Here is a 19,478-nt window from a genome sequence, read left to right as displayed (position 1 = left end):
TAAGAAGCAGCTTGGAGTAGTGGTTAGGACAGTGGTGGGTTTCAAAAAATTTTGGAACCTCTTCTGTAGGTGTGGCCTGCTTTCCGGGTCCACTGGTGGAACCTTTTCTAACTGGTTCGGTAGATTTGACGAACCAGTTCTACTGAACTGGTGTGAACCTGTAGGAACCCACCTCTGGGTTAAGACATCAGGCCAGAACCAGGAGATCATGAGTTTAGCTAGCCTTAGGCACAAAACAAGCTGGGTGTCTTGGGCCAGTCACTCTCTGTCAGCCCCTAGGCAGTAGACAATGGCAAACCACTTCTAAAAAAACTGACCAAAAGCTGCAAGTATTAGTCCAGGCAGTTGACTCAAAGTTGGGACTACAATTAAGAGCCAAGGTGGCGCAGTGGTTAAATGCAGCACTGCAGGCTACTGCTAGATCAGCAGGTCAGCGGTTCAAATCTCACCGGCTCAGGGTTGACTCAGCCTTCCATCCTTCCGAGGTGGGTAAAATGAGGACCCAGATTGTTGGGGGCAATATGCTGACTCTCTGTAAACCGCTTAGAGAGGCCTGAAAGGCCTATGAAGCGGTATATAAGTCTACTGCTATTGCTATTGCTAATTGTAGGAATATGTCCTGCATTACAATAAACCCATTGCTGATACACAGCTCTGCTTCAACAGTTGACTCAAAGGGACAAAAGAAAAGTCTTGGGACTACAAGACTAAAAGCAGGAGTATGTCATGCTTTTCAATAAACCTATTACTGATACACAGCTCTGCTTCATCTGAAAAAGAAACTATTATTTAAAAAAAAACTGGAATTTTTTAGAAAAAGGGAACAATAACTTGGCCTACTGAATATTTCCTTGTATGACTTCTCAGGTAAGTCCCGAGACTTATCAACGACAAGCTGGACACGATACTTCCTCTTCTTTCTAATGTCGTTTCATCTCCCAACCAGGTCCTTTACATTTGATTTCTCTTTGGCATTCAGAACATTATTCAGTATATTAATTAAAATATTTGAGTCATGGTGTTAATTACTCTGGGGACTAAAGCTATATAACGTCTTCTATATCAGATGTAAATGGTGCATCAGATGTTTATGTAACGTTTAATAAGCACACATATTGTTATATTTACGATTCCATCAATTTTATTTATTTTTAAATGCCTTGTTTGCACAAAAGTAAGGAGTGTAATTTAAGTTCATATACAGATAGTCCTCAACCTACAACTGCAATTGAGCGCAGAATTTCTGTTGTTAAGTCAAATATCTGTTAAGTGAGTTTTATCCCATTTTGTAACCTTTCTTGGCACAGTTGTTAAGTGAATCGCTGCAGTTAGTAGCCTGGTTATTAAGTGAATCTGGCTTCTCCTTTGACTTTGTGGGTCAGAAGGTCACAAAAGGTGATCGCATGACCTTGGAACACAGCAACAGTCATAAATATGAGTCAGTTCCCAAGTAGCAAGATTTTGATTACATATCATGGGGATGCTGCACAGGCCACAACTCTGTCAAACAGTCATAAGTCACATTTTTCAGTGCCGTTGTAAATGTATGTATGTATGTTGTATGTTTATTATACTTGTATGCCGCCCTATTCCCGAGGGACTCAGGGCGGCTAACAAACAACTGGGGAAGGGGGAGATACAAAAAGAAAACAAGACAGAAACAAGATACAAAAAACAGATTAAAAACAACGCAACAATCACAACAATTCAAGTGGGGCTGGGAACTCATCAGCCCCAGGCCTGCCGGAACAGCCAGGTCTTGACGGCTTTGCGAAAGCCTGAAGGGTGGTGAGGATCTGAATCTCCATGGGGAGATTGTCCCAGAGGGCCGGAGCAGCCACAGAGAAGGCCCTCCCCCGAAGGGTCGACAGTCGACATTGGCTAGCGGATGGTATTCGGAAGAGGCCTAAATGAACTGTCATGAGTTTAGGACTACCTGTGTTGGGACCCATAAATACACAGTATACTGTATATAATATATGTATTTTCAATTCTGAAAAGCAACTACTGAGTGTGGGAAAATGTACAATAGAGCATTCTAAAATTTAGGGGAAAGAAAAGCTCCTCTTAGAATGCCATTAAAAGGAAGCATGAACTCTGAGGTTCTTTATTGACTGGTGTTGAAAAAGAAGCTGACTAATCTTACTCAAGGTTACTATAGAAGTTCTCGATGACTCTCAGTTTCCAGTTTACTGAATGCTAAAGAATCCATTAAGCAACCAATTGCAAAGCTTAAAAACATCCATATACATGTATGTATGTTCCTGCTCATTTCAGGCATGTCGCTAAGATATCCTGATCAGAAATACTGCATGTGGAAAGAAGAGGGTGTATCTTTATTGAAAGGACAAGGAGATTGCAAACTCATGGCAGGTAGCGGGGATGGGAACAACGTAGACGAATCCTTCTGCAAAACAATGTAGACTACCGTACTCATTATGAGGAACAATTGCATAACTCCCATTCTGACACATGGTAGTTTTTGAATTAGAATCACTCCCAGCTATGCCCCGGTGAAGTTATGTGGAACTGTTGATTGTAGTTATTTTAGACATCTTTACTTGGAAATCTTTCTAAACCCATTGAGGAAAATGAGAACATTTACACTTCTTCGAGGTATTTGAGTCTGTTTTTCTCTGCAGCCTAAGGTTGAAACTGACTTGAAAATGTATCGCATGTGGCTTGGAATATTAGAATAAAATTTTACAATGTATTATCTTGGTAGTATAATAATTCCATTTTCCTGGGGTTTTTTGAAGGCTGAAGGGAATGATCTGGACATTCACCTTAAATTAAAATTTTAAAAGTTATGTACATATTTTAACTGTAGTATATGAGAAGTACAAAGAACAAGAAGACCCTTTTCAAATATAAGCTGCTACTTTGGCATTCCCTTCTTGGCCTTGTTGCAATATGAATAACCAGAATATGGAGTGTTCTTCTCCAGTCTATTGAAATAAACAGTTGGCTGAGTTCAGTGTCAGTTTTATATGTTAGTGGTAGGAAATTTGGTAGATCCAAGGCAGTGGTGGGTTTCAAAAATTGTTCGAACCTACTCTGTGGGTGTGGCCTCCTTTTTGGGAGTGGCTTGCCACCCATGTGACCGGATGGGAGTGGCTTGCCACCCATGTGACCGGATATGAAGATGCCGACGACACTTGTCAGAACCACCTTAAATTACCTCACACACAGCCCTGGCATGCATAAGAATAGGATGTAAACTTGTTTTTTAAAAGGCATCTTTGGTTTGCGTTAAAACAACTTCAACACACGCAATGTTCTGATTGCACCAGAAACGCAGTAGTCATCCTTAGCTTTCACAGAGGCACTGAGTTTTATAAATAGGAGCATGATAGTGTAGAACAATCATATCCAAGGACCAGTGGTGGGTTTCAAAAAATTTTGGAACCTCTTCTGTAGGTGTGGCCTGCTTTCCAGGTCCACTGGTGGAACCTCTTCTAACCGGTTCGGTGGATTTGACGAACCGGTTCTACTGAATAGTAGATATAGATAATAGTTGAAACCCACCACTGGTCCTTGGATATGATTATTCTACACTATCATGCTCATATTTATAAAGCTCAGTGCCTCTGTGAAGGGTAAGGATGACTACTGTGTTTGTGGTGCAATCAGAACATTGCGTGTGGTGAAGTTGTTTTAACGCAAACCAAAGATGCCTTTTAAAAAACAAGTTTACATCCTATTCTTATGCATGCCAGTGCTGTGGGTGAAGTAATTTAAGGTGGTTCTGACAAGTGTCAGCATCTTCATATCTGGTCACATGGCCAGCAAGCCACTCCCATCCAGTCACATGGGCGGCAAGCCACTCCCACAAAGGAGGCCACACCCACAGAGTAGGTTCGAACAATTTTTGAAACCCACCACTGCTAAACTCAGAATACATTTCTACATAAAGCATAGTTGTGTGTGACCACAATTTTATTTTTCTTTCAGTTTCTATTGTGCAGGTATACCAAGTGTTCACGCTATCTAAAAGGCTCATTCGTTTGTATATTTCTGCTCTTTGCTTAATTTTCTCTGTTCCACTGGGTTATATAGTTTGTACTTTCAATTTCAATTTATACCTTGCTTTTGATTTCATTGAAGTCATGCAAAATAATTCTTTAATCTGAAGGATCTAGTGTACCTTTTGTTAGAGTTGCTTTGTTACAATTTTTGTCTTTCGTAACTTGGAGTGAGGCGAAGGCTTGAAAATTGTAATTTTGAGAACACCATTTTCTTACGTTGTGTTACCTTCAAAACAGGAAATCTATAAAGTGTGCTGTCATTTAAAGCCTAGTATGGTTTGAGAAATATATGAATCCAAAGTTTGCATACAATTGGCAGAAAATATATCTTTTTTTTTCCAAATTTACGCTTAGTATATTTTCAGTGAAACAGCACTATGGCTGAGAGATTAAATTGCAAATCTCACAAAATCCCTACTCTACAAACATTTTTATGGGTAATTTTTTCAATGCTGTTCAAAAAATAGAGGTATTTTATCTCAGCATTTTCATTGAGCAAGAATGTTTTTTGTTGTTGTTAGTAAAATCTTTATTAAATAATGTCAATTTTCACACAGATTTCTTTCTAGTATATAATTTGCAATAGCTTGTGTAATTTGACATAATGAGGAAAATCACTGAGTAAAGAAATTCACCACTGTAAACATTATTTAAGAAAGTTTTACCTCCCCCCTCCCCAAAAAACTGTGAAATTAGAGATTACTGACAAAATTACAGCCAAAATAAGAACTCTGTAAAGCAAGAGAGTTTTCATCAGCATGCGCGGGAAAAACTAGACAATGCACTAAAACTTTTTTTTCCAACTTCATATTTAAGCTGAATTCCTCTAATAAGCATTATTTGTGGGATTGCTTAGGACAAAGATAAATGAGAGGTTAAAACAGGGGTGAAATGCTACCGGTTCAGGTGGATTCTCTCAAACCGGTAATCAAAATGCTACTGGTTTCACCCGAACCGGTAATAAAAAAATACTTTAAAAAGTAAAAAAAAAAAGTTCCGACATTTGCGCGGCACAGCTGATTGTTGATACGTTTTAAAAGCATTTTTATGCTTTAAAAAGTTTTTAAAAAAATGGACACACCCACCCCAGTCATCACATGACCTTCCCAAGCCACGCCCACAGAACCGGTAGGGGAAATTTTTTGAATTTCACCACTGGTTTAAAACAATTCATTTTCTTCTGTGCTAAAATGTTTAGGTTGAGTTAAAAGTCCTGACATATTTTGACATGAAGTGTGTCTTCTGAGGTTTTCTCTATTTTGAAAACATACATGTTATTTTTGTGACAAATATGTGTTAATAGTATATACTGTTTTTTTATTCCTTTTGCCATAGTTCATTTTTGCTTTCTTCTTCTTGAGTTGCTGTTAATATCATGAGGGATCATTCACAATATTGAACTGCTTAAATGTTATACTAGTTTTGTGCCATCCTTTGTAGAAAAGAAGATAAATGTGTCGTGATTTAGCATGATACTAGAAATAAATATTAATTCCCATTTAATTGGGTTGAGGTTAACTGATTATTAATAATTTTGATAAAATTGATATTTCATGGACACTTGATTGAATGCTTGGCTCTTTATTTCAATCATCTAGAAATGATTATTGTGTTCTCTTTACACTCTTCAAATTTCCTCAGATTCTTCAGCTTTGGCCTGCAATAAATAAAAACATATATTACATTAGGTTGTTCAGATTTTACACGTATTCCAATAAAAGCAGAGGTAGAGTGACATCTGCCATGGTACCGTCCTCAACTTACAACAGTCTATTTAGTGATTGTTCAAAGTTACAACGGTGCAGAAAAAAGTGACTTATGACCATTTTTCATACAACCATTACAGCATTCCCATGGTCAGGTAATCAAAATTCAGACGATTGGCAACTGACTCATATTTATGACGGTTGCAGTGTCCTGGGGTCATGCAATCTCATTTTGCAATCTGGGAATCTGGGAGCCAGATTCACTTACTAATTTAACAGCTGCAGTGATTCACCTAACAACTATTTATTAATTTATTAATTAGAGTTCTATACCGCTTCATAGGGCTTTCAGCCGTCTCTAAGCGATTTACAAATTTTTTTAGCAAATTGAGTCAGCAACTTGCCACCACAGTCTGGGTCCTCATTTCACCCACCTCGGAAGAATGGAAGGCTGAGTCGACCTTGAGCCGGTGAGATTTGAACCGCTGAACTGCAGATCTGCAGTCAGCTGAAGTGGCCTGCAGTACTGCACCGTAACCACTGTGCCACCTCGGCTCTTAACTGTGGCATGAAAGGTTGTAAAATGTGACAGAATTTACTTAACAACTGTCTCACTTAGCAACAGGAATTTTCGGCCCAATTGTGTTCATAAGTCAAGGACTACCTACATATACAATGCACATAAGTTCTAATGAGAGGAAAATGCTCCAAAGTATTTCTGTGCTTTAACATGTTTTTTTAAAAATATTTGAAATAATCTTTATGGACTACAATTGGTCCAGTATGCAGCCGCGCGAGCGATATCGGGTGTATCTAGGTACACCCATGTTACACCTATCCTCCGCGATCTGCACTGGCTTCCCATCGGTCTCCGAATGCGCTTCAAGGTGCTGGTCGTTACCTTTAAAGCCCTACATGGCTTAGGACCTGGATACCTACTGGACCGCCTCCTGCCACATACCTCCCAACGACCTATAAGATCTCACAGATTGGGCCTCCTTCAGGTACCGTCGACCGGGCAATGCCGGTTGGCGACTACTCGGGGGAGGTCTTTCTCTGTAGCTGCTCCGGCCCTGTGGAATGATCTCCCCACAGAGATCCGGACCCTTCTCACTCTCTCGGCCTTCCGTAAAGCCACTAAAACCTGGCTGTTCCGGCAGGCCTGGGGCTGTTGACCCCAAAATATGGTCCAGCCCCACTTGGAATGGAGTGCATGGTGTGTTTTTAAATCTATCTTTTGTTTCCTTCTCTTCTTTTTGATTTATTTGTATTGTTAGCCACCCGGAGTCCTACGTGGTTGGGCGGCATACAAATGTTATTAAACTTCAAACTTCAAACTTCAAACTTTATCCTAATAAATTTTCTTTATCTCTGGTAGCGACAGAACAATATTACTTAAAAAATGCTGTGTATAAGTCATATGCTTCTGCTTTGCTAATTCTCTATTTGTTATCAATGGATGATTTAGCACCAGCTCATGTTTTCTGTTTTTAATTTTTAGATCCTCCTAGAGAAAATGGTCAGCCGTCGCATTTACTGACTTCAGTGCTGATCCTGATTTTAGTGTTCATAATTTTAATTATTTTAGCTGGATATTTCTTTAGGTATGTATGAATCAGACTCTGGATGTGGAACTAGTTGCTTCTTGTTATTACCATGTGATCTCATAAGGAAATGAAAGTTGCATAGCCACAGCTGTGCTGTCTGTAGTTTCCCACATTCATCAGGGTAGTGGATGGAGGATATTACACACCGTTGCTGTGCTTCAGCTACAATATATATATATATTTATAACTGGGGGGGGAAATGATTAGAAGAACCTTCTCCAGAATTACTGGGTTTGTGAGCCATAATATAGAATGTTTTTTTTTTGTGTAACTTATTTAGTCTGGTGAGAGATGGTCTTCTTAATGCTTGTTATATTTATTAAGGTTGCGAAGACATAGAAAAGCAGTTGTAAATTCCACTGATAAAAAAATGCCAAATGGAATCTTAGAAGAGCAAGGTAATTATTTATTTATTTATTCAATCAATCGTATATAAAGATGTACTTTTTAAAACAATGTCATGTTGAAAGGGGAAGCAAATAAGATTTTACAGGGTTGTGTTATTCAGTTGTTAGTGTATTTGACAACTGTTACTCTTTAGAGAAGATTTGTTCACATATTTTTGTTCACGTGTTAACATTTGCATTTACATTACAATTCGGTTCAGAAAGATCTTTTTAAGAACATTGCATTGTATTAAGTTATAATTTTAGTAATTCCATTTAAATGTGTGTTAGATGTAGAACTAATTTTATATGTAAATTTTCATGGAATCAATTATTTTAAATAAGAACTAAATGACAAACATGGCAAATAGAACTGTAAAAAAAAATACGAATTCACATGTAAAGGAGGAAGGTCAAAAGAAATTTGAGTTAGTTTCTTTACATGCTGAACACCCACATAACTTTATCATTTAACAACAATACACTACAATAACACATACATTTCTTGCATTAACAGCTTCAGTATTTTAAGACATTCCTTTTGTAAGACCAGAATAAGAAAACTTTCCAAATCATTCTTCTGATTTATTATTTGTATGTGCATTTTAGTTATCGAGACCTTGACTGGTTTCAGATGTAAATCCATTATTGAATCCTTTTCTACATCATTCTTGCTGTTAGAATCCATTTTTCAGAAGAAAAAAAATGGATTTGAAAAGACTGTAAAGCTAGTAATTCTTGCAAAGTTTTCCTTTTATGTTAGCTGTACAGATGTGGTCTTAATTTTAAGTTTTTATTTTAAATGTGCAATGAAAGTAAAATATATGTTGCTTTTTTGGCTGTGCATATAGTATACAGCCAGTTGGATTATTGCAATGCATTCTGTGCATTGAAAAATATACGGAGGCTTTAACTGCTACAGAATGAAGCTGCGTGAGCCATATTTGGTGCCAGTGAAGGGTAAACATAACATTCTTGCTCCATGAACTGCACTGAGTGCCAGTTTGCTTCCAGGTATAGTTCAAGGAGTTGATCATCACCTGGCATAGTTATCAGGCTACCTATAGAATTTACCTCACCCCATCAAATTAGCAATAGCAATAGAAGTTAGACTTATATACCGCTTCATAGGACTTTCAGCCCTCTCTAAGCGGTTTACAGAGTCAGCATATCGCCCCCACAGTCTGGGTCTTCATTTCACCCACCTCGGAAGGATGGAAGGCTGAGTCAACCCTGAGCCGGTGAGATTTGAACCGCTGAACTGCTGAACTAGCAGTCAGCTGAAGTGGCCTGCAGTACTGCACCCTACCCACTGCGCCACCTCGGCTCGCCCATCCCACTCAATCAAACACGGAAGGTACTGCGTACCCATCAGTCAAAGAATTTTGGCTAAATAAAGGGGAGTTGGAATATTATGAAGTTTGGAACAGATTTTATTATTGGTATAAGACAAGGTGACAAGACTGGAACAAATTGTAAATAATGTGATTGGATAGAAGGATAGATAATGTATTAAGTAGGCTGACAGCTAATAGTTGAGATTATGTGTATGTATTGTGATTGTATGGCCATTCTGGCTTCGCTGTGCTGCATTATTTTAAATGCAAAAACAATAAAAATATATATTTTTTAAAAAAGAATTTGGGCTAGTTGGATCTGGAGAGAGAACCTTCTCTGGCATTACTGCTGCATTATGGAACATCTGCCAGAAGTGAGGAAATATTCCACTCTCCTGGCCTTCTGCAAAGGAGTTAAAACTTGGCTCTATGGCGTTGCCCGGAGGGGGGGGGCAGCACAAAAAACCATGCACCCGGGTCGCTGGCTGACCCCATGAGAGCCCCCCTGCCTGTATTAACTAGAGCTGAGGTGGCGCAGTGGTTAGAGTGCAGCACTGCAGGCTACTTCAGCTGACTGCTAGTTCGGCAGTTCAGCTGTTCAAATCTCACCGGCTCAGGGTTGACTCAGCCTTCCATCCTTCCGAGGTGGGTAAAATGAGGACCCGGATTGTTGTTGGGGGCGATATGCTGACTCTGTAAACCGCTTAGAGAGGGCTGAAAGCCCTATGAAGCGGTACTTAAGTCTAACTGCTATTGCTACTGCAGTTCAGCAGTTCGGCTGTTCAAATCCCACTAGGCTCAAGGTTGACTCAGCCTTCCATCCTTCCGAGGTGGGTAAAATGAGGACCCGGATTGTTGTTGGGGGCAATATGCTGACTCTGTAAACCGCTTAGAGAGGACTGAAAGCCCTATGAAGCGGTATATAAGTCTAACTATTGCTATTGCTATTGCTAACTAATGCTCTGGCCATCTTGAATTTTTTTAACCTGTTTTAAATTTTATAATGCCATAATCTTATAATTAAAAATGATATTAAAATAATGTTAACATTTTAATGTTAATTTTATACATGACCTATATGTTGTTTAGACTGGATACAACCCAGAGCCCCTCTCTGAGAGAGGTGGGTGGTTTAGAAATAGGAAATATAAATACACACTGTATGCTTCCATTTCCTTTTCACAGAACAGCAGAGGGTGATGCTTCTCAGACAGTCTCCTTCTGGCCCCAAAAAGTATTTTCCTATTCCAGTAGAGCTCTTGGAAGACGAAATTCGGATAAGAGCAGCTGACGATGGGAAGTTATTTCGCGAAGAGTTTAATGTAAGTTGCCCTTATTTTTTTTTATACTTCATTTTGGTTTTCTTCAATGAAAGATTGCAAAAAAAATAATAATATGAACAACTTTTTAAGAGAACCATAAAAAAGTTAGTTTTGTATTTTTCACTTTCATGCTTTGGGGTTGTTCAGATATTGTATCAGGAGTGGGTTTCAACCGGTTCGCGGCGGTCCCTGCGAACCGGTTGGTCGCCGAACCTGGAAGTAAGTAACTTCCGGGAACGGCGAAGGGTGCGCCCGCCCGCCCGCGGTCCTTACCCGGTTTTGACGAGTTCTGTGCTTCCACGCATGCGCAGGACGCATACAGCGCCTGCGCGATCGTCCAGGAGCAGCTGGAGCATCGCGCAGATGCTAGTACGCATGCGTGCACCACGTGCGTGCACGAGGACGCCGCCGGCCCCGTTCCAACCGAACCGGTTGGAACGGGGCGAGAAACCCACCCCTGTATTGTATGTTCCTGTGCTGTGTACATTATTATATCTATTATTAACAAAATCAGAGTTTAAAGGGATCTCTACCCTTTTTGGGAAATGAGATTTCCAACCCTATATCTTGCTGCTATTCAGCTACCAGTCTCAAACTCGTGTTGTCACGGTGGTATCACGTGATATATCGGGACTTTTTTCTCCTTCGCTAAACCGGGTATGCATGACGCATACGGCCCATGAGCAGCGAGTTTGACAGCCCTGAACTGAGTGGCAAATTCATTGACATTTTTCCAGATGTTTTACGTAATCATGAGTAATGATCTATATTAATACTATCTGTAATAATATATGATGCTTGACTGTCAGCAATTCTTACATCTTACAGAATCCCCAAGTTTTAGCCTTGGGAATTAGGGTTATATGAACTTCATAACAATTTCAAAATATTTAAAACTAGGTGAGAAAAGAAAGATTTATATACTAAAATGATAATGAAATATGACTGCTTCTTCCTTAATGTGTTATTTGGACCCAAACATTCTGGTTTTAAAACCATGGTTTAAATCTTAAACCTAACCTTTGAAGGTTTATTTCAATAAAACAGGGGTGTTAGCTCATTATGTGGAGTTAGTCTCTCCTGCATGCTGCTTCTTTCACGCTAACAGATCCTTCTTCTTTCCAGAATTATAAGCCCTGCCTTTTAAAAATCATCCGGTTTTTAATGCTGTGACAGAACATTTGATAACTGCAGGATTTTTTTTTTAAAAGAAAAAAATGGATAGTAAGAACTTTTTAAAAGATACCTAATGCAGAAGATGGATAGTCATAACAGCTATCTCATTTCAATCTCCCTCTCAATGAGGCTGGAAATAGTGAGATTGAAGACCCAAAAATCTCAAGGGCACCAAGTTAAGGAGGATGGATTTAAAACTAAATGCAGTGTCTCACTTCAGAGTTCCGACTGTATTTTTTGCTTCCTGCCGCATTGTGGTTGCACGAGTTGTGGGGCTGGCGAATAGCTGATAGATAATCTTAAAAATGAATTTACCTTCAGTTCTGGTTGGGTTTTACCAGTTCTCTGATCCCATGTTTACCTTCATTTTAAGTTTATCTAAGTGAAAAGGTTGCCAATTAAACTGTCAAATCAGGTCCTTTAGAGTGTAGTTTTGTAATTGGCAGGACCGTATGTCAGCCATTATGATTACATGTTTAAAACTTGCCTTTTCAAGTCTGAATTAATGTGGGTATATTTAGTCGTGTAGTTAAATATGTTAGGAAAACCATTTCCAATGAAAATGGTCATGCTTAAAACGGATATGAAAGTTGATTTTATACTTGTTCTGTGTTTGTTTCTCAAGCGACTTTCTGGAGAACTACTGAAATAGAAACAAGTCTTTAAAAAAAAAAAAAAACTCCCTGACCTCAGAAAACAAAGAAGTTCAGTTTTCCAGTTTTACACAATTTGTCTGATTATGCAAAAAAAATAATATGAAAGTACTCAAAGGGCAAAGTAATTTTTTTTAAAAAAGCTTCCATAAAAGCTCACTTCTTACTTTTATTTTTGCCAAATATATTGAAGTAAAATTAAGAAAAAAACATAGTATCCAAATAATATATAGTATATTTAGTTTATAGTTATTCATGGTCAGTTTTCAGTTATGTGTGTTCCTGTTTTGTGTGTGTGTGTGTGAGTGTGTGTGTGAGTGTGTGTGTGTGTGTGTGTGTGTGTGTGTGAGAGAGAGAGAGAGAGAGAGAGAGAGAGAGAGAGGTGACATTCTGTTTAAAGAAAAAAAAATACAAAGCCAAAGCAAGCATAACATATTAAAGCAACAAATATGACATATTTATGTTGTGGCAACAGAATGTAACCTTCACAAGAGACTTCCTTATTATCTACTAAACACTACCGTATTTTATGAGGTATAATAGCAATAGCAATAGCAGTTAGACTTATATACCGCTTCATAGGGCTTTCAGCCCTCTCTAAGCGGTTTACAGAGTCGGCATATTGCCCCCACAGTCTGGGTCCTCATTTCACCCACCTCGGAAGGATGGAAGGCTGAGTCAACCTTGAGCCGGTGAGATTAGAACCGCTGAACTGCAGATAACAGTCAGCTGAAGTGGCCTGCAGTACTGCACCCTAACCACTGCGCCACCTCGGCGACTGGGTGTATAAGATGACCTCCTACTTTTTCTATTAAAATATAGGGTTTGGGTTATACTCGCCGTATAAGACTACCCTTCTTCCGAGGCACACCAAATAGCCAATCAGCCTCCATTTTATTTCTACCGCCTTTCTCTCAGCTTGGAACTGAACCAGGTGGTTCTTCCTTCCAACACGCCCCTTCCCCAAACTGGACCCCAGATGAGTCAGATTGGCTTCCTCTGGTGACGGGGGTGAGGTGGGGGGGAACAGGCTTCAGTCCAATTCAGGCCAAATATCCAAGACCCTCACCGCTGCTTTGAAAGCAAAGGCAGCTCCGGGCCACCTTTCGTACCCCGAGGGCTTTTCCCAGCGCTTCGGAGAGAGGAGCTGCCGCAAGCATCCTCCCTGCCCAGCAACTCTCCCCACCGCCTCAGCTGACGGAGAAAAAAGACGTGGAGCTGAAGGAAACGCCGGGACATGGATACCAGCTGCTGCCACCGAACGGGGGGTTTCCTCACTCGAGAAGTGAACAGTCCACAAACCGCCAAGGCTATGAGCACTGCCTGTATTATAGGGCTTCCAGGCTACTAAACCGAATTCTGTCTCCTATATGCCCGAAAAACAGAATATGAGGCGCTATATCAGCCTTTTCTTTTAAAAGCTCCCCTAATCCTCTGCCTCTTTCCGAAATCAAAAGCCTGTCAAAAGGTTGCAAACATTGATCATATGACCTTGGGACACAGCAACCATCATAAGTTTGAACCAGTTGCCAAGCATCTGAATTTTGATCCCCTGACCATGGGGGGGGGGGGGGATTGTAACTCTGAAAAAATGGTCAGAAGTCATTTTTTCCCAGTGAGGATGTAAGTTTGAATGGTCACTATAGGAACTGTTGTAATTGGAAGCCTACCTGTGCCTTCCAGCTGTATTGTGCCACACAGGTCCCAAAAGCAGATCAAGAAAGGTTGTTTTGATTACCTATAAAAAGAGCCGAGGTGGCGCAGTGGTTAGGGTGCAGTACTGCAGGACACTTCAGCTGACTGTGATCTGCAGTTCGGCAGTTCTAATCTCACCGGCTCAAGGTTGACTCAGCCTTCCATCCTTCCGAGGTGGGTGAAATGAGGACCCAGACTGTGGGGGCGACATGCTGACTCTGTAAACCGCTTAGAGAGGGCTGAAAGCCCTATGAAGCGGTATATAAGTCTAACTGCTATTGCTATTGCTATGGAATTCCACTATAGGAGAAAGTTCAGCTTGTTCCTTTTTAATCCCTGGCCCAGCTCTCCTTGCCTATTATTTCAGTCACCAAACATTTTAATGCGAAGACAGGCCCGCCACAGACACCAATATCGCGCAAGACACGAGACCGACTACTAAATTAACATGATTAAGGCAGCGGGCTGTGCGGGGATGCACGCACCTGTCTGCCTACGTTGGAATTTCCGCGCAGGAGCTACACACACACATACAAACACTCTGCGGATGAAGCTGCAGCGCAATACCGCATGAAGCAATTGAGCCTCTGAGATCGCCTTGGCCGGCTCCCTTCCAAGCCTCAATAGCGAGTGAGAAAGGGCCAAGCCAGGGGGAGGAGGGAGACATCCAAGTCCTACGCTTTCCAAGGGCTGGATCCCTTCTACCGCGCCCCTCTCCGGGCCCTTGAGCATCCCATTTTCCCTGCTGGGCCGCTGCAAAGAGGATGGGGTGGGAAAGCGCGAGGGGGACCAGCAGCAACGGAGCGCTCCGAGATGGCACCAGCAGCCAGCCCGTTGGCTCCTCTGCCTGCTAGCAGCACGGCGACAGCCCAGCCAGGCGGGAAGGCCCAAGGCACGGGGCGGGTTGGCAGGGGTGACTGAGGAGTGAATGGCGAGCTGACAAGGGCAGCCAATTCCCCCCCCCCAAACAACCTCATTCAAATGAACATGTTTTTAATCAACATCAATATCATTCTTTTATTTTTTTATACACCAGTTGATGGTTTTGTTTTGTTTTTTTGGTATGGCCTTTCTTATACCCAGCGTATAAGATGACCTCTGATTTTTAAAATATTTTTTGGGGGTTAGAAGGTCATCTTATACGCCAGAAAATATGGTAATTGTACAGCCTGTTTTTTGCTGGTTTTGAAAGAAAAATCTTCAGAGTGCACATCTGATTAAATCCAATGATGATTAAGACCATGATGTATTTATTTAGTCATCAAACTCTTAACTGTCCATCTTCCTCACAGAGGGGATCTCTATATATATAAGTTATAAGATTTGATCCCTGTATTATTTTATTAGGGTTTTCAAGCATCTATATACACCCACTTTTGTTAAGAGCAAAAGGCTGATCTTTCTTCATATTGCAAATAGCATATGATCAGTAGAGATGGCTTCTGATCAGTTTAGGAATAATGCCAACCGGTTAAGCCGAGGTGGCGCAGTGGTTAGAGTTCAGTACTGCAGGCCACTTCAGCTGACTGCTTCTGCAGTTCGGCGGTTCAAATTTCACCGGCTCAGGGTTGACTCAGCCTTCCATCCTTCCGAGGTGGGTAAAATGAGGACCTGGATTGTTGTTGGGGGCGATATGCTGACACTATAAACTGCTTAGAGAGGGCTGAAAGCCCTATGAAGCGGTATATAAGTCTAACTGCTATTGCTATTGCTATTAAAGTATTTTAATGTAAGACTCCATCCAACACTTAGCCTTATACACTGTTTCATAGTGTTTTACAGCTCTCTCTAAGTGATTTACAGAGTCAGCATATTGTCCCCAACAATTTGCGCCTCGTTTTACCGACCTCAGAAGGATGGAAGGCCGAGTCAACTTTGAGCCGCTCAGAATTGAACTTCTGGAGTGAGCAGTTTGTAAATTACATTTATTTGTAAATTAACATTTATTGGTTGTAGAAATACAACATAAATTCTCTGCGAGCTATACAGAGCTTGTAGGTCTGCACATATTCTCCCCTTATTAGAGAGATCGCCAGGGAAGGCAGACAATTTCTATCTAGGCTTCCTCCTCCAGGACACTAACCCGGTTACCACGTATGCAGTGGCAAATTTCTGTTCTGCTACAATGTCCATAAGAAAAAAATTGGCTACAGAAGTATAGTACCATCTTGTACCAATTATCTGGACATCCCTCTAACAATCTTTGGACCATTATGTTATTATCCACTTTTAATGTCAATACTTTTAAATTATATTTTAATGTTAGTATTTTTTAACATAGTGTAAAAACTAATGTGTATTGCTGGTCTTTGACCGTAATAAAGATTTTACTTACTTGCAACATAAATTCTGCCCTGTCTAATTTGGAAATATGCAATTCAAAAGGTATATTCTCTCCCTGCCAGAGAGATACGTATTATAATAATAGAGTAAGTAGTTGCGAGGTGCAATTTATTCCATTAAGCAACCAAGAAGTATTTATAGAACTTGATCCTCACCTGCAGTTTATCCTAAGCTCTCGCTGAGCGAAATAGCTGTTATTTATAATTAGATGTCTCAGATTTAAAGTTAACACTTTCTTGCGGCAGCTTCAAGATGTGCCAAATGTGTAAGGTCAGCTGACTTATTGTGGGTGTCTTTAGAGTAGCATTTGAGAAGAGACAGACATGTTAGTTCTTCCTATCACCACTATCCAGCTTCACATCAGTTATTTTTTCTCCCAGAATTTGCTGCTTTCCTTAGCACTTTATTTCTGAGTTCCTCTCGTAACCATCATACCTCCTCCTATTTTTTTTTAACCAGTTTCTCTCCAGGCTTCAACAGAAAGGCAGCAGAACTCCCTTATTTTATTTCATGAAGAAAACGTATCTATGAAATCTCTCTCCTCTCTTCTCCCCGCCCCCGCTTTCTCTTTCTCTTCCTCTTACTCCCACCCACCCCCTGCCTGTTATACTGAGTGGCCTGTGTGTTTACTCAGACGTGGATATAGGGATTGACCCAGAGATGGGTTCCTACCAGTTCTCACCTATTCGGTAGAACCGGTTCGTCAAATCTACCGAACCGGTTAGAAGAGGTTCCACCAGTGGACCCGGAAAGCAGGCCACACCTACAGAAGAGGTTCCAAAAATTTTTGAAACCCACCACTGACTTGCATGCTTCGATGCCAGAGTTTCTGAGCCAACATGACTGGAGGAGGAATTCTGGGAGTTGAAGTCCACAAGTCTTAAAGCTGTCAGGTTTGAAGACCCCTCCTTTTTTTCCCCTAAAGGGTTAGGGGTGCAAGGATCTTGTAACTTGACAGCTTTAAGACCTGCATGCTTCAATGCCAGAGTTTCTGAATAGCTCCTTGGACCGACCTAAGTCCTAATTCATAATTTCATATCCGGTCACATGGGCGGCAAGCCACTCCCATCCGGTCACATGGGTGTCAAGCCACTCCCACAAAGGAGGCCACACCCACAGAGTAGGTTCGAACAATTTTTGAAACCCACCACTGGATTGACCAGAACTATGCTAGGTGCAAGTTAAATCTGAAATTATACGCAGTAATTTTCTGACGGAATTGCCTTTGTTGCTTATTAGTTTCAAGTCTTCGAGTTATCCGTTTTAGTTCTCCCACTTTAGAAGACTTAACCAGATGCAGAATCTTGGAAATATCTTTCTCTTCTTTTGAGGGGACATTTCTGCTTTGGTATTTTTCTGTGTGATTTTTGAATTCATTGAATTAACGTTGAATTTTTGAAAATGAACTGAACTAATTCTCAGAGGGGGTCTGTGCTGAGGGACAGGCAGATAACCCCTCCAAAGAAAACCAGGCAGTTGACAAATCAGCCTTCCTTCATTCTGGTTTCAGTGTGTATGATTGGTTGATGTTTTCCGTGTTGCCTGGCGGTGACATGGATTGGCAGTAAATCAAAAGATAAAACCGCTCTCTTGTCTATTAAGTCTGGATTGGCTTCAACTCAAAACAACACCATTCAGCAGTGATTTGGAACTAGAGGAAGTATGAAGGTTGCAGTGGCTACAGTCTGCATGGTAGCTGTTTAACTCAGCAGTGGGAAAAGCCAGTTTTGTGTAGTGGTTAAGGCATCACACTAGAAACTGTGAATGTGTGAATTCCGTGACCCGACAAATGCGCGCACAACAAAAGTGCGTTGACAAAACCGCGATGTCATCAACGTGCCGATAGAAGCGCGATTTAAGTTAAGATAAGGGTTAAGGTTAGGGTTAGGGTTAGGGTTAGGTTTAGAGCGCGCTTCTGTTGGTGCGCCGTTGTCGGCGCGCTTCAGAGCTCATTCATTGGCGTGGTTTAGAACTCGCGGTTTTGTCACTGTGGTTTTGTCACCCCGGTTTAGTTGGGCGCGCTTTTGTCGGGCACCCTTTTGTCGGTGAACCGTGAATTCTAGGTCCACCTTAGGCACAAAGCCAGCTGGGTGACCTTAGGCCAGTCACTTCCTCCTAGCCCTAGAAAGCAATCAATGACAAACTACTGTTTCTGAAAAACCTTGCCAAAAAATTACAGGAACTTATCACAGAATAAGACGCTATGTCCTTTGAAAAATGGTCTGAAAATGGAACCACTATCCAAAAATGATGGATTCCCTTTACTGGATGTGTTCAAGACGGGGTTAGATAGTCATCTGTAAATTTATATTCAGCACGGTTTACAACTTCCATTTATATATGTGAAACTGTACCTCTTTTGCAACCTCACACATATGTGTAAAAGGCATAAGGGTTCAATTAGTGTGATTCTGATTTTTTTGACCCTAGTGAGTGTGCCATTGAAGTGCATTGTGGAAAAACCAAAGCTTTGCACAGCTTTACCAATTTCCACTTTATCAGAGATAAAGATATACTATATATGTTTATAGGAATGTGTGATAGTTATTATTTATTTGGGTCTAGGGATTCTTTTATTTTATTTATTGAGTTATTGAGATGTATTCAGTGGTGGGATTCAAAAATTTTACTACCAGTTCTTTGGGGATGGCTTGGTGGGCATGGCAGGGGAAGGATAATGTAAATTCTCCATTCCCACCCCACTCCATGGGAAGGTTACTGCAAAATCCCCATTTCCTCCCAATCAGCTGGGACGCGGGAAGCAGAGAATAGATAGGGGCGAGGCCAGCCTGAGGTGGTATTTACCGGTTCTCTGAACTACTCAAAATTTTCACTAGCTGTGAAATTCAATTTTATTGTACACATGTTGACAATAAATGTTTGATTTGATTTGGAGTCCTACAGACATAATTGGCTCGTTATCTTGTGCATTTGTAATTTCTTATTTTCAATGCATGCTATTAAGAAGTTGAATTCTATAGTTATTACTGTTAACTCTGCTTTCAGTTATATTTTATATTTACCAATATGAATACTTACAAACCTAAGCAAGAAGGTTATTTAACAATTTTAGGTAAAAATATAGACAGCTCTTATTCAGGATAGATGTACGATATCCATAATACGTAAGTCATTTTCAGATTAGAGGTTTATATCACGCAAGAAAAAATATCGAAAAGAAAAAGAAAAGGCCTATTTAGCTTAGGAATCGAGTTTGTTTCTTGC

The 19,478-nt window shown here is 40.6% G+C and overlaps 1 protein-coding gene across 3 annotated transcripts in view; it reads left to right on the top strand.

Moving 5' to 3' along the window:
• PTPRE (protein tyrosine phosphatase receptor type E) overlaps positions 1-19,478 on the top strand; it is a 139,052-nt gene that overhangs the window by 86,066 nt on the left and 33,508 nt on the right. For 2 of the 3 annotated variants that reach the window (XM_032226027.1, XM_032226028.1), the window contains 3 exons: positions 7,236-7,338; positions 7,666-7,739; positions 10,250-10,386. In XM_032226027.1, coding sequence (XP_032081918.1) covers positions 7,236-7,338; positions 7,666-7,739; positions 10,250-10,386 — 314 coding nt within the window. Of the gene's footprint in view, positions 1-7,235; positions 7,339-7,513; positions 7,573-7,665; positions 7,740-10,249; positions 10,387-19,478 lie in introns of those variants that run through there. The other variant, XM_032226030.1, reaches the window with a different exon arrangement.

Source organism: Thamnophis elegans, chromosome 10 (genome assembly GCF_009769535.1).
Source record: "Thamnophis elegans isolate rThaEle1 chromosome 10, rThaEle1.pri, whole genome shotgun sequence".
NCBI classification, from domain to species: Eukaryota; Metazoa; Chordata; class Lepidosauria; order Squamata; family Colubridae; genus Thamnophis; species Thamnophis elegans.
Note: the sequence above shows the minus strand (reverse complement) of the source record. Positions and strands in the feature narration are given on the sequence as shown.